The sequence below is a fragment of the Nanorana parkeri genome, unplaced genomic scaffold (genome assembly GCF_000935625.1).
Source record: "Nanorana parkeri isolate BGI_ZX_2015 unplaced genomic scaffold, ASM93562v1 scaffold67, whole genome shotgun sequence".
NCBI classification, from domain to species: Eukaryota; Metazoa; Chordata; class Amphibia; order Anura; family Dicroglossidae; genus Nanorana; species Nanorana parkeri.
The window spans coordinates 1409893-1425610 of record NW_017306335.1 but is presented as its reverse complement, the minus strand read 5'-3'; the positions used below and the strand labels follow the sequence as shown (position 1 = coordinate 1425610).

The 15718-nt window shown below is 44.8% G+C and overlaps 1 protein-coding gene across 2 annotated transcripts in view; it reads right to left on the bottom strand.

The window, feature by feature from the left end:
• Positions 1 to 9699: 9699 nt before the first annotated feature.
• FKBP4 (FK506 binding protein 4) overlaps positions 9700 to 15718 on the bottom strand; it is a 38269-nt gene continuing 32250 nt past the window's right edge. For both annotated transcript variants that reach the window (XM_018576465.1, XM_018576466.1), the window contains exons 8-12: positions 15352 to 15442; positions 14914 to 14997; positions 14035 to 14214; positions 11533 to 11772; positions 9700 to 10183 (exon numbers count right to left, since the gene is read on the bottom strand). In XM_018576465.1, coding sequence (XP_018431967.1) covers positions 10061 to 10183; positions 11533 to 11772; positions 14035 to 14214; positions 14914 to 14997; positions 15352 to 15442 — 718 coding nt within the window. In that variant the 3' untranslated portion in view covers positions 9700 to 10060. The remainder of the gene's footprint in view (positions 10184 to 11532; positions 11773 to 14034; positions 14215 to 14913; positions 14998 to 15351; positions 15443 to 15718) is intronic.

Here is a 15718-nt window from a genome sequence, read left to right as displayed (position 1 = left end):
GGAAGATTTTCCATCTAGCCCTGTTCTGATGACAACCCGAAATTTGTGATTTTCTTTCAGTGGTGACGGTCACCAGGGCAAATAGAGAGGAAGAATCTTCCTAACGGGGAGGCAGACAGCAATAACAACCTGACAGATGCTCTAATTCCTCTCCACTCTATTCAAAACGAAAAAAAAGTTTTGGCTTCAGTTGCACTTTAAAGTGACATTAAGGTCATTCGCGATTCGCGGTAAAAAAACGCGCGTTTCCGAGGGCTACCTGGCTGTATCCCAATGGATATGCGCGGCAAATACGCCCCAAAGAAGCTCCTGTACTTCTTTGGGCGTAGGCCGTTTTGTAGAGCTTTCATACGGCCTGTAATATGCCCAGGTGTGAACCATGCCCATAGGAAATAATGGGATTTCGGTGTTTGAGCGTTTTGCAGAGCGTAGGAACGCGCTACAAAACGCCCAGGTATGAACCGGGCCTAAGGTCAAATCCCCCCCCCACCCACAGTTTAAGGACTTACCTTAAATGATGCCTCTTAATCCGATCTTCTTCTTTCCTGTAGTTTTCAGCTGTCCCTTCAGCGCTGGTGCAGGTCTCCGATCCAGCGCTGACTCCTCTGTCCTCCTCTGATGTCCCACGGTTTCTGTGCAGGTGCTTCTGCTCCATATACTTACCTTGTGTCTCTACTCATCTCCCGGCCGAACATCTGAACTGCGCATGCGCCCGCCCCAAGATCCTTTGCGGCCGCCCGAGAAATTTTCAGATGTTCGGGCGGGAGCGCGCGGCGGAGACACAGGTAAGTATTAACCCTTTGAAAACGTTTTTTTTTTATCGTTTTGCATATATCTACTGCTTGCTAGCCATAGATATATACAAAAACATGCAAGGGTTTAATAACCCTTTAAGCTGGCCATACATTGGTAGATTTTTTTCTGAAGATCTCATAAAAACATTCAAAAATGACATCAGAGACTTGATGAATGTCCTTCGAAATCTCATTTGATTTGAACATTCGATTTTGGAATGAATGGAGTTTCCCGAATAAAAACCAAAAACTAATGGAATTTCAGTTATTCAAGAAAAAATGTCCATCCCAACCCTTCGATTTTTTTCATCGCTACAGTCAAAAACAATCATCAGTTTGACCCTTTTAACTATTAGAAATAAAATCACAGTGGTTAGCCCTTCTGCCTTGTAGCACTGGGGATCCCTGGTTCAAATCCCGGCCAGGTCACTACCTACAAGGAAATTGCATGTTCTCCCTGTCTAAATCGGCCCTTGTATGTACGTGAGATAGGGACGTTAGATTGTAAGCTCCTTGAGGGCAGGGACTGATGTGAATGTGCGCTATGTAAAGCGCTGCATAAAATTGTCGGCGCGATATAAATACCAATAATAATAAATCAAACATTCCAAAAACTATTTTTTTCTAGTGAAAAAAATTGTATGGCCAGCTTTAGACCAAAGTGTCAACCCAAGGCCAGATTTACCATAAGGCACAGTAGGCTTTTGTCTAGGTGGCACAGACAGAAGACTTTGCCCTGGTATAGTTATGGGGCACACAGTTTTTTCCGCCCATCATTATTAGAAATACTCATCTCATTAAGGCCTCATTCACACATGAAAAGGCCGGCACGTACAGATCTGTGCTGCGTGCACGGCCGTATCGGGCAGCTCCCGGGAAGGACAAGGACTGCGTGTGATTAGTACGCAGCCCCCGTCCTTTTCTATGGGAGTACGCAGCCCTGCACGTCCGTGCGTGTGTCCGTACTCGTACGCTGACAGGATGGATCCTTTCTGTGTCCGAGCCAGGAAACACGCACCCCTACGGACTTGCACTTGAGGTGAGCGTAGGGGAATACGGCTGCGTAGTCCCATAGAGAAGGGCAGGGGCTGTTTACTAATCACACGCAGCACCTGTCCTTCCCGGGAGCTGCCCGATACAGCCATGCACGCAGCACGGAGCTGTACGTGGCGGCCTTTTCTCGTGTAAATGAGGACTTAAAGTGAATCTCTGCTTTACTTGTGCAGACTTCCCAATAGCAGCTGAAATCACCAGCACACACGAAATGCAATTTAAATCTCCTTAGTGATTTAACAAGCGATATAAGGCATCAGGTAGTGTGAGCTCTTGGTTTAAATTGGAGTGCGGCATCTTTCGCAACAGACAAACAATTAAAAAGATACAATGAAATCTTTCAGGAGACTGCTGGCATTGCTTATTATGGTCCCGGCTGTCTGGGGTAATAAATTACTGCTGCAGACAGATTAAGCCTTGTAATAAGAACTGTACCCCGCAATCGTAAAATAAATGGAATATTTTTTGCTGAGGGGACGACGTATCCCACCGCGGAGTCACGCCGGGGACAACGATGATGAATATTTTATTATTAAGAAACTTTTGATGTGATTAGTGTCAGCATTGCGGAGTTATAATTGGCTAATCTACCATGCTGAATGGCTCTCATGGTCCTTCCTCTGCGGTGGAGGCATCTGTAAAGCTGATGTTTGTAAGGCTGACAGTAATTATTAGAGTTTGGAAGAAAGATCGGATTTAACAATGTTGTCTTCTGTTTCCACGCCGTGTTTTTCCGCGTGTAGAACTTATTTTCCTGCGCATTTGACGCATGCCAAAACATATTTTCCTGGCCGCGTTTGGGGTGCCATTAGCAAATAATGGCACCGCAAGTACGCTCCATGTTTTTGACGCGTTGTGCGAGCGCACGTCAATGCATGCGTTCACAGAACACGAAGGTGTGAACGGGGACTTGAAGAGAACCTGTGATGATAGAACCACGAGAGCTGGAACAACAATCTGTGTTTGAAGGTGCAAGCTCCAGGCTTGTCATCTTATAATGGCAAAAAGTGCCGACAATGGGCACATGAGCATCAGAACTGGATCACAGTCCAGTACAAGATCGCAAAGGACAGAGCAGTCTCCAGCAGCTGTCTATGTACTGTACTAGCTTGCAGAAGAGAGGAAGGAGGAGAGGGGAGGTCGCAACTGGTTTGCCTTACTTTGTCTGTGTGTTTGTGGAGACACACACAGCTTTCTAGCCCACACAAGGGTGGCTCCTTAGGACCCTGCAAGGGAATGGAGTCACCCTAAAACAGGATATCAGGACCAGTGCTTAAGGAAACAGCTAATTCAGCAGGAAACTAAAACTTTTAAATATAAAGGAGCAGCATCCATTGTAAGTTATTTCATCAGCATTTGAAATAGCTTAAAGGAGAACTATGAGATGAGTGATTTCCACTCACCTCATAGTTCTAGCCGACCTGTGACAATGAGACTGTCACAGGTCGGCTCAGTAGATCGGGAGGTGAGCGAACACATACCAGGTTCGCTCACCTCTCGATCCTGTCACGGCTCTCTGACTGGCGGAACGGACGGGGGAGGGGGCGGGTACAGCTGGCTCTGCCTCTAGATAGGCAGAGCCAGCTGTCACTCACGCAGCTGGGCGGATCCCGTCATCTACGTCGGGATCCGCTCCGGCTGCGGCGTCTCAGTATACCGCGAGCTGTAGCTCGCGGTATACTGAGCTTAGGGTGACGGGAGGACGCTAGTTTGTGTCCTCCCGTTACCCTAAGGAGAACTATGGGGAAAAACACTGACCCCATAGTTCTCCTTTAAAAACATTTCAACTTTAATATCACTTTAAACTGCTCCTGCTGACCCGAAATGTGAGCAGTGTGTGGCCCCCTCGACATTCCTCGTTTTTTTCAATCGACTTTTGTCGATGGAGCCAGTCTGAAAATTCTTGTCTGATCAGTAACTGCAGCCAATCAGCTGCAGTGGCTGTTCAGATATTCTGACAGTGGGACACCAGCCACAGTCATAGTAAGTATTCAAGAATTCAGAATGAGGCAGGCCCTCATTAAAACATCAGATCTGAATGGGAAGGTTAAAAATGTTTTCCTAGTTTTCTTTATGTACATTGTGCTGTCATTTATCAATATGTTGTTAGAGGAATGGGTACAGTCACATAGTTTGTGTGGGTGTCATGTGGGTGTGGGTGTCATATGCACTGTACTGCATATCCAGCCATTACAAGGAGGCAATGGCAATGTGAATGTGCGCTATGTGAAGTGCTGTGTAAATTGTTGGCGCTATATAAATACCTGTAATAAATAAGTAAATGGTTGTGATAAGTGATTTCATCATTTTGGAATAAACATCTGTTTTTCTGTAACAGGTTGTAATGTCCCAGCATCTCCTCTCCTGTTATACCATCGGCATTGTAATAGGAATACATAGTAGAGTTGTTTCTGATAATACAATCAAAGCTTACATGAAAAAATCCCTTTTACCCTGTTTCCCCAAAAATAAGACCTACCCCGATAATAAGACCTAGTACTATTTTTGGGAATTGCTAAAATATAAGACCTACCCCCAAAATAAGACCCAGTTGTGACCATTCCCAGGGCTGGTGGTGGCATAAAGGGGGAACTTGAAGAGCCGCAGGAGAGAATCAGCGGTGCCAACGAAGCCAGCGCTAGAGGAAGCAAGGAGGCAGCAGAGCCGCATAAGCCGATGCCTCCTCTATAGCGCCGGCTCCTGTCACATGAGGGTGATCCTAAATGCACTCCGCCTGTGAGGAATCGATAGTGAAAGTGCGCTTCGCTCATTCTGGCCAGTGACTGGTTACCAAATTGCTCTTGGAAAGGTATGGCACCCCTGATTGCCCTGATCACCATATTTTTGTACATGAATACATGTAGACTGTTGTACATGAATATGTGTGGATTGTTGTACATTAAAAAAAAAGACCTACCCCGAAAATAAGACCTTGCGTCTTTTTTCGAGCCAAAACAATATAGGACAGTGTCTTATTTTCGGGGAAACACGGTATGTAGTGAGTGCTGCCTTCTGTCTGCCCATCGCTTTCATCAACTTCCCGGATTCCCAGCATGCTTTGCGTCTCTTTCCATGCTGCTTGATGTGATGCAATCACCATTTCTCAAGACTACATATCCCATCATGCATTGCTTCCAGCAAGCAATGATAATGTAACATTGTTCAGATGTTGAGGAGAGCTGTCACACAACTAGTGCATATTCACAGTCACTGCAATGAGGAAGTCCATCCTATGGGCATCTTTGATAAGTAAGTTTACAAACTTCTAGATGGTTATGGTTATTAGAAATGGGGTAGAGCTTATGGAAATTCAGTATAGATACAGATTCATTTTTAGTGTTTGACCATAGGGATTTATGATCCTGCTGTTTTTATAACCACCTGTTATGAAAGAGGGAATTGTCCCGGGCAGGGGTACATGCAGAGGGCTCCGAACAACAGATGTTAAGTGTTCCTTCTCACTTCATGTAATCATCCGGCTGCTCGGGGGCCTCTACAGATACACAAGTCGTGACTGGGCTAAGTAAGCTTCTTCCATCCCAGCTGCTTGGAAGCCGATGAAAATTCCATTCCCAGTGGTACAGACAGAAGCCGCCTCTCTCCAGAAACATCACTAATTATTTATCAGAAATGTTAAAAAACACTTCCCAGTTCCTTTAATTTCTGCATGCTCGGGGGCAGAGAGCTCACTTTTTCTTGTAGAAAGTGAGAACGACTGAAAAAAAGCTTCCAGACCTCATTAACGTTCACTTCAAGGTCACTTCCTACCAAAATGTCTACATGTTGGGATGTCTCCTGGGAATTAAAGGACAATGTAGACCAAGGACAGAACAGAGCACATTGATGTGAGGAGTGTTTGTAGATAATGGTCAGAGATAGTGAAGGCATTATGGGTGTAAAATAGATGAAAAGGAAGATTGGGAGAAGAGAAACAGAGAGAAAGAGAGGGGTAGAGAGAGAAGGGGGGTGAAAGAGACGGGTAGAGAGAGAAGGGGGGTAAAAGAGAGAGAGAGAGGGGGGGATAGAGAGAGAGACAGAGAGAGGGGTAGAGAGAGAGAGAGAGATGGGGCTAGAGCGGGAGGGAGATGGGGGGGTTGAGAATAGAAACCAAGAAAAGAGAAAACAAAAGAGAGAATGTTACCCCAAAGTGTTTTTAGCACAGCTGATGGAGGAATTTATGAGGGTAGCGCTATGGTATATGTTTGGGATATGAAAAGCGTCATTCTAATAACAGCATAGGGCTCCATTCACACAGGAGCGGTTGTCCGCGCATATTCAGTCGGCCGAATACGCTTGGCGTAATAAAAGATGGTATTTCATTTTTTTTCATCCGATTAATCGAAAAAATAACTGGCCAACTAATTGATTATAAAAATTATCGTTTGCTGCAGCCCTAGAGACATAACCACACTTATAGCCAATTAATTCTTCCTCCCGTCCATGTTACCAAATGTCTGTACTAAGGTACGAATACATAGATGTGAGGAACTGCAAAAGAGAACAGCTCCAGGATCCTGGTGTTTTAGAAAATAAAGCATCCCCTGCACCTCTATAGCTGTGAAGGCTGTCAGTCTTTCAGGTACTGCATACCTCCTCAGGTTATTTCTGCAGTCATAAACAATGAAGTCATTGAATGAGTGAATAAGTATTTTACAGCCCCATCTCCATTAGATGTCTTGTGTGTCGCAAAACCCACCAGGCTTGGCTGAGTCCTTTTGTGCTCTGCTGGGATGTTTGTACTCCTGACACATTGAAAAGGTGAAGGGAACCAGGAAATGTAAGGAACACCAAATCTGGGAATTTGAATGGTGCATTCAGTACAGTGTGTTCAGGTTATTATTCAGACCCCCACCACCTTCCAGACACTGTGCTTTTTCTTATTTTTGTTAAATAAAACCCCCATTCTTGACCTTTGTGTCTAGCAGTCATACAGTAACAATGTATGGATGCTCCCAAGAAACGATATCACTGAACCGTTCACAGCAAACTAAAGCTGACCATACACCTATAGCAGGGGTGCCCACGATTTTTTGTGTTAAGATCTACTTTTTAAATGATGAAAAAAACCTCCCTCGCTCTCTCTTTGATCTACCAGCATCAGCTTTGAGAGCTACTGGCAGATCACGATCTACCTAATGGGCACCCCTGACCTATAGATTATCTGCAGACTTTCTATGGTCAGATGGAAAAAGTGCAACAGATTCCCCCACCTACGCTAAACTGTGTGGATGGAGGAATCTCCCACTGGGCCAGGCTTCAGTATCTTGCTAGTCAGCCCCACTGGCTGTCAAATTATCTGACCAATCTGATTGGCTGCAGGCATCTGGATGGAGGAATCTGTTGCAGTTTTTCCACCCGACAATAGAAAATGTGCATATAATCTATAGGTGTATGGCCAGCTTAAGTCATACAGATCCTCGTCTGGTGGAAGGCTTGCTGAGGGCACAGGCAATAAATTGGCACACAGTACCATGGTGTTATATACTTCAATCTGTGATCTGCAGCTTGGATACTGTACTAGAATGCAGTACCTCAGCACCACCTAGTGAGAACAATTCAGAGTGTGGAATTGGTAAATTAGTTGGTTATTCATACAACATACAAATGTACTATAGACTTACGTACACTGTACGTCGTCAGTCACGAAGGGGTTAAGGCCTGGCTAGTAGCTCAGGACTTGAAATTTTGAGCCCTGCTATAGACTATACATTATTCATACATCATTTGCCTAAAAGTCAGTCCACCTAAAACTAATGTTTCAGTGTTTAATGGATGATGTAGAGTGAAAATCCGTAGTCTCTTCTGTCTTTGCCCATTAGGAGGTTCCCACCATCCCTGTGCTGAGTTCCTTTCTCTGCACATCTGCTGTGCCCATTATGAGGGGCTCCCACCATCCCTGTGCTGCATTCCTGTCTCTGCACATCTGCTGTGCCCATTATGAGGGGCTCCCACCATCCCTGTGCTGCATTCCTGTCTCTGCACATCTGCTGTGCCCATTATGAGGGGCTCCCACCATCGTGCTGCATTCCTGTCTCTGCACATCTGCTGTGCCCATTATGAGGGGCTCCCACCATCCCTGTGCTGCATTCCTGTCTCTGCACATCTGCTGTGCCCATTATGAGGGGCTCCCACCATCCCTGTGCTGCATTCCTGTCTCTGCACATCTGCTGTGCCCATTATGAGGGGCTCCCACCATCTCTGAGCCGAGTTCCTTGGTCTCCACACCTGCCGTGCCCATTGTGAAGGGTTCCCACCATCCTTGCTGGATTTATAGTTCATTTTTTATTATAGAGAATTTAACAGGAGGTGATGAAAAAGAAACAAAAAGGTGACCATAATTGCACTTAAAAAGAGACAAATTAAAACCCAACTCCACCTAACACTTTTACACAGACCCCGTCACCACACCATTTATTTAAACAGCAATCTTCCCATAAGAGTATAATGTATTTTATGCATCTTATTTACCTTCAAAAGCCTCCCTTGTATAAGAATCCCAATGCCGACACTGTACGTCTGCTGGGTGCCAGCATCTTGAATGTGATGTCTTCCGCTCCAGCAGACTCAGAGCGGTCACTCAGGCTCCGTGCAGACCTCTGCAATTCGGGATCGCGCGGTCCTGTGCAATGCAGGCAGTGATTGCCGCGCGGCCCCATTGATTTCAAAGGGATGACATCCACGCCGCAATCGCAGAAAAAAAAAAAAAAAGGTACCTTTTGTGCGATACATGATGCGCGGCTGTTTTAGAAAATAGAGGCACCCACAGCGCGATCGGTGCACACCGTGGCGACTCCTTACCGCGCGGCAATCCCCCTAGGTGTGCACCGGCCCTTGAACATAAAAATATTAGGGCTGCGGAAATTAAGTACGCTCTACGAAACGCTCAAACATGAAAATCCCATTGTTTTCTATGGTTCACACCTTGCTGTATTTCAGCCCGTCTCAACGCGCTACAAAACGGCCTACGCCTGAAAAGGTACATGAGCTTCTTTGCGGCGTTTTTGTTCCACGTTTCCATTGGGATACAGCCAAGTAGCACTCGGAAACGAGCATATTCGATACGCCTAGGTGTGAACAGAGCCTAAATAGTACTTTGCTTAAACCAGTTGTGGACACCGGGAGTTGCAATATACATACAGCAACTGTAGCAGTTGTTGCTAAAACAAGGATTATAATCTACAGACAAGAGATAGAGACACAAAAAGAAACACTGTTACTTTTCCATCTACTCTGTTTCATTTATCTGCAGATCAAAGGGATGAGTTTCAATCAGCTAAAGCACCCTGACAAATAGAAAAAAATATATATTTTATAAACACAATTTTTTTCAATTTAACCCCTTATTAACTCTGTTTAGTGTAATCAGCCCTAATTAACTCCTTCTGCCTCTTAACTCTGATCTTCCTGCTGATTTTTAATTTCTATTTTGCAATTCTCCTTGGATTGCACACAAAAAACATAATATCACCAAAAGAAAGCCCTGTTTGTCCAAAACCAAAAATATCTGGATTACTTTGTTACCTTAGGTAATGGCAAAGTATTAGAGCTGAAGTGGTTAAAAACAGTTCTTACCGAGTCAGCGGTTCCAGACAAACCAGGTTTCGCCCATTTCAGTATTTCCAACCTAAAAAGATGATATGACCGATGACTATTTTCTTTCTACCCGTTTGGTTATTCCTATTAATATTCCTACATTTTGAATGCATGCACCAATAATACATTTATTATTTACAGGAGATGAACACAGCAGAACAAATATTACAAAAATGAGAAACAAAAATGATGAGGAGGGGCAGAGAATAAGCACCTAAAACCAGACTGACTTGGAAACTGTGATTTAAAGAAAAAAGAGCCGAACCAAGCGGGACCCCCAGGGAACGATGAATGGACAAGGTGATTCCTCAAAGCCATTAGTGTGAACGGTAGAGTGCAGGTAAACAGTGTCCATCCTTGGCCAATCAGATATCAGGATCTCACTTGTGCTCTCCTCTTGTAATAGGCCACATGGGACGTAAACTCCTCAGATAGAATGAGTGAACAGGTTGGAATGAAGAGAGATCGTATTGCGGGTATGAGCATCCTAGAGAGTAAACGTTTGTACAGATAGCCGCATCCTCATCCTCCTCTCAGCACATATCTTCATGACCCCCCCATCCTACGGGTGAGGAGAAGGACCGCTTCTTATAAAAAAAAATGGACCTGATCGGCGGATCCTACGCCTCACTGATTTCAGTGTCTGTGGCTCGGTTGTGCTGAGGCTCCCCTGGGGATGTTGCATCGGTCATCTCTACGTCGGAGGTGGCCGGAGACTCTTCTTTGGAAGCTTTAGAAGACCCCTGTAAGAGGAAGTAATAAAAATTAAAGAAACCCTGTCACCACCTTGCAAACACAGGAAAATGAACCATTTGAAATGCTTATATAAAATCACACTGCGCTTTAAAATACTAAATATAAATAATTTTGGCATACTACAAATGAATATAAATTGGGGATGAAATCTGCTATGCACAAAAAAAAAAAAAAAAAAAAAATATCAAAAAAGTCTTATATTTCAACATTTAAAATACAATAAATAGTGATGTGTCCATTTGTGCAATCAGCAAAAAGTGCAATAGTAGGTAGGGATGCACCGAAACATGTCGGCCGAAAATTGCACTTTTTGGCAAAATGCCGAAAGTGCCCTCTTTCGGAAGAAATTGTGGCGCATTCCTGGTTTCTCTCCTCCCCCCTGGGTGCTGCTCTGACACAGCGCAGAGGAGAGAGACTGTCACTGGAGGCCGAGCAGTGTGGGGGAGGAGAGGGATGTGAGTGGCCGGTGTGTCACAAGAGGCCAGGCTCTACTCCTGCACTGCCCTGCTCATCCTCCTGTGACAGATCAGGAGAGCGGTGTGGGGGCGGAGACAGCGGCCAGCTGTCACAGGAGGCAGGGCTGGGAGGAGTCAGCTGTCACAGGAGATCGAGCTCTCCTCCCCGGACTGCTCGCTTAGCCTTCTGTGATGCAATTTAGGATGGAGAGTGGATACAAGCACTCAGTGATCGCTGATTGCTTGTAAATAATTGAGGACGTAGTATGTTTACTGTGTCCCCAATTATGAATGAATGGGAAGTGATCTACATCACTTCCTGTTTGTTTACCATGTACACAATCATGAATATACTATCTCCACAAGTTATGAATGAACAGAAACACTCAGTAAAGAGGATTCCTGTTCATTTATAACAGGGGCTGCAGAAAAAGAGATTGAGGGCTCTGTGTCCTCAATCTCTTTTTCTACTTTAAGGCCTTGTTCACCAAATGCAGAGCAGATCCGGTCAGGTTTCTGCACACGCACGCAAGTCTTTTAGATGCGTTTGACGCGTTTTTGACTAAAAAAAAACATGGGCTTTCAGTGCGTTCCAGGCATTTGCATGCTTTTTTGATGCGTTTGCAGATCCAGAGCAGGTAAAATAGGGCTTGCTGCAGTTTTTTTACCTGCTCTGGATCTGCACGCTGCGATGTGAACTGGAGCTAAAAATACCATAGGAATAGATTGGACGCAGTTTTGATCCGGTCTGCACCTGCTCTGCTCTGGACCTGCTCCGCGCTTGGTGTGAACTAGCCCTAAAGCTTTAGAGGAATCTGCTCTTTTCCCCCCCCCTAACTTCAAGGAAAGACTGTCACTCCACCCACAATTCTCACACTCACCTGCTCCTCTTTCTCTGCCAGCCTTTTGAACATGTTGGCATAGATCTTCTTTTCCCGCTGGTGTTGCTCGCGAATGCGCTGTTGGCACTGAGCGATCTGCGCCCGTGCCGCCTTGTTATTGGGGTAAAGCTGGATCACCTTGGCGAAGTCATGCTTTGCCAGCTCGTGTTCATTCACCCCAATGTAGGATTCGCCTCGGCGGAACAATCCTTTCTCATTGTTGGGTTCAAATTCTAGTGCCTGCAGGGGACACAAATACATTAAGGTAGAATTGCAGCATTACACTTTTCCCCAGTGTCATGATTTCCCTTAATGTATCACTGTATTCTAGCATTAAGAGATTTCCCCACTTTCCTTTTGAGATTAAAGAACTCCGGGCAAACTTTTTCTGAACCCTTGCAGTTGCTCATTTTTGTCCAGGTGAAAAAAATAACAAAAAGTTATATATTGTATACCCAAATCTCGGAGCCTGCCGGCTGTCACAGATCCCCTCTAGTATGTCTGGTATGTCCCTCGGCATCCTCCCATCCAATACACTGTGTATTGGACAAGAGGATTCAAGGATCCTTAGACCGCTGCAGTCTAAGAGAGGCTCCAAGGACTGGTCTAAGAGCAAGCCGGCTCCGAGGACCGGATGAGTATAGCTTTGTTATTTTTGCACCTAGACAAAAATGAGCACTTAACCCTTGCAGTGCATTGGTAGCCTCACTGCAAGGGTAAAGAAAAATGTGCCTGGTGTTCTGCTTTGAAACAAAAACAACAACAAAAAATGTATCCATAAGGGGGCTTCAAATTTCTAAAAAGACTGCAGACAGGTAGTTACACTGAGATTGTTGTGGTACGTGACCACCATACCCTTTTTTTTTTCTATGTTCTTTAAACATTTACATGCAGATCTTTTACATTTTTCTTAAATAAATGGTATAAAAATGTTCCTTTTTATACAATAAAAAGTAAGAAAGCCCAGCACTGCTTATTTTCTGGCTAGCTGTTTTGAAGTGAAAATCCTTATGGGCCTATCCTTGCTGGTAAAGAGAGAAGCTGGGGGTGGTGGTTGTCTTAAAGGAGAACTATGGGGTTAGGGCTTTTCCCCATAGTTCTCCTAAGGGTAACGGGAGAACACAAACTAGCGCCCTCCCGTCACCCTAAGCTCAGTATACCGCGAGCTACAGCTCGCGGTATACCGAGACGCCGCAGCTGAAGCCGATCCCGACAATTATGTCTGGATCCGCCCAGCTGCGTGAGTGACAGCTGGCTCTGCTTGTCTAGAGGCAGAGCCAGCTGTACCCGCCCCCTCCCCCGTCCGTTCCGCCAGTCAGCGCTGGAGGAGCGTGGAATCCAGCCCCTTCTCTGTCACGGCAGAGAGCCGTGACAGGATCGAGAAGTGAGCGAACGCCGGTATGTGTTCGCTCACTTCCCGATCTACTGAGCCGACCTGTGACAGTCTCATTGTCACAGGTCGGCTAGAACTATGAGGTGAGTGAAAAGCACTCACCTCATAGTTCTCCTTTAAATATAATTTTTTTAATGTACGGCCAATGCATGTTAAAATGATATGCAAGTGTAAGGCTGGCCAGAGACTGCTAAAATTTCAGCTGAATCAATCGAAATTCAAACTGCGGATGGCCCTGTGAAACCATTATTGTCCGAGCAGCGACTGCATCCAATCTGTGGATGCTGCAGCTGCTGAATACAGTAGCTGGCAGTGGCGTGCCATTAGCGTGGATGGGAGATATTTATTTTCTCTTCTTCAGCCCTTTGGCTGATGGGAGGAAAATAAATGAGCCGTGTATAGCTAGCTTAACACTTCCAGTATGTCTGTGAAGGTTCTCATTCATCCAGGTCATGGTATAGCTGTAAAAAATAAGTCAAGGCAACTGGACACGTTTCATTGGTCATCCGACCAGCTTTCTCAATTCAGAATGACTTGTACAACAATTCTCTGGGAATAAATATGGTGAATGTTGCTCCAATCCACATAATCTGTTGCAACCAGGTGTTGATTGCTTTCTTTTGCATATTTGGAGCTAGGAGGTGTTAATAACCTAACCTTTTTACATTTTTGGGGTTGTTTTGTTGGGGGTGGGGGGTGGGTGTGAGTGAAGAGAAGAGTGAACTAGGTAGTACTTGTGGGGTTTTGTACAGGGACAGCGATTTTAGTATTAATAAGTGGAACATACATACATACATACATACATACATACATACATACATATATATTTTTTTTTTAATGGGATGGGCAAAAGAGATTGTTAAATGCCACTGAACTAAATGTGTTGTGTGTGTTTTTCTTTCAAAAATGAATAAAGAGTATTGAAAAATAAAAATAAACCATTGATATGTATTGTGACAACGCATGAAATTATGAAAAGACTTGCTGAGTTACTGAAAGATAATGCGCTGTTCATAGCGCTACGCCTTGTTGATGAAACGTTAAAACGGTCCCTCCCTCTGCTGTCAACATGTGACATTTGAAATATTCACACACTGCACAATCCTCACCTTGTTACAATGTTCCAGCGCCTGTCTGTACTCTGAAAGCTTCAGGCAACAGGCGGCCAGGTTCAAGAATGCCGCCAAAAGGAGGGATTTAGCGTTCTCTTGTTCCGACAGTCCGCTCTCGTGTTCAAGCCACTGGATGATCTTTTTGTACTGGATGACAGCTTGGCGGAACTTCCCTGCCTGACGCGGTGGAAAAAAATAAAGTAGACAAACAAAATTTTAATTTGCACATAAAACAAAAATGATGTTTTTATGGTTGGCATGGTATTACAGAGTCAACAAACTGAATACCTAAACGTTGCCTTGTGAGGGAAGCTACAGCTTTTATATACATACCTGAAAGTGAAAGGCTTAACATAAACAACCCTTTTAGATGTGTGTGTACTTTGTACATTTGAGTTCATGGGGCAGACATATTTGCTTATTGCATATACAGGTATATGCCTTAGCAGCATACTTCCTGTTAGGTAATGCTGCTAAGGCATTCTACAATACTGCTCCACCCTCTCCAGGCAATGTCTATCAGTTCTGAAAACAATGCAGTCTCTAAGCCCTGATTGATCATGCTTCAACAACGTATAAAGAGACCCTGTCAGGTCAAAAGGCCAGGTTGCTGCAGAGGTGAGTGTACTATCTCTTCTCTCGCATGGAAAAGAGCTCTTGATTTGTTTAAATACCTGTGAAGGTCTCTTTAACCTCTATGTAAGCCCTTACAATGATCTGCCCCGATTTGATCCCCTTTGGTCTGTTAAATATATTATTGAAAGTGTTTTATCAGTTTCACAAAAAAAAAAAAACACAACAAAACCTGAAAAAGTGTTGCCAAACTTATAAAACTACATTGGAGAATTGAGGGGGATCCATAATGAATGAACCTACCTTGAAATATTGTGTTCCTCTTTCCTTGACCAGAACCCCCTGCTCCAACTTTTCATCAGTGTTCATCTCCCATGATTCTTTGGCCTGGTTGGGAAAATGTATCAGTGTATTCTTTTTTACAATGTTAAAGCAAGCGCAGCATGCACTGGTCAGGTGTAACACCCCCCCCCCCCAACCCGCACTGCCCCAGGGGCCACACTCTCCCAGCCTGCACTGCCTAGGGACAACACTCAACGTGCATGCATCTTTTCCGGGGACAACATTCACCCAGCATGCACTGCATGGGGGTAAACACTCACCCAGCACTCACCAGCCAAGGATGACACTCACCCAGCATACATGTCAACACACTACTAGCATGCAGCGTCCAAGAATAGCACTCTCCCAGCATGCACAACAACAGTCAACCACCAAGTACTACCAGAGTAAAGCACTCACCTTCTCAAAGCTCTTCAGTTTGACTTCGTATTTCAGTTCAGCATCGGGTGGGATCTGGAATGGCTCATAGGCCGTGCAGCCAAAACCATATCTGTAATGGAATGATACAATGATACATGTGATGGCACGCCCCAAGATGGCTAATGTTAACCCTAACAGCCCCGATGCTGGCGACGTACACTGTATGTCGTCAGTCACGAAGGGGTTAAGAACAGTAAATTGAATAATAGAGAGGGAAATGCAGCCCATGCTACACTGTTTTCACACAGAACAAAAAAGTGTCCAAACCATCCGGTGGAGAGGAATTACACATCAGGGACACTTTTATCTGCAGCCTTGAATCTGTCTATTATCCATCAGGTGGGTT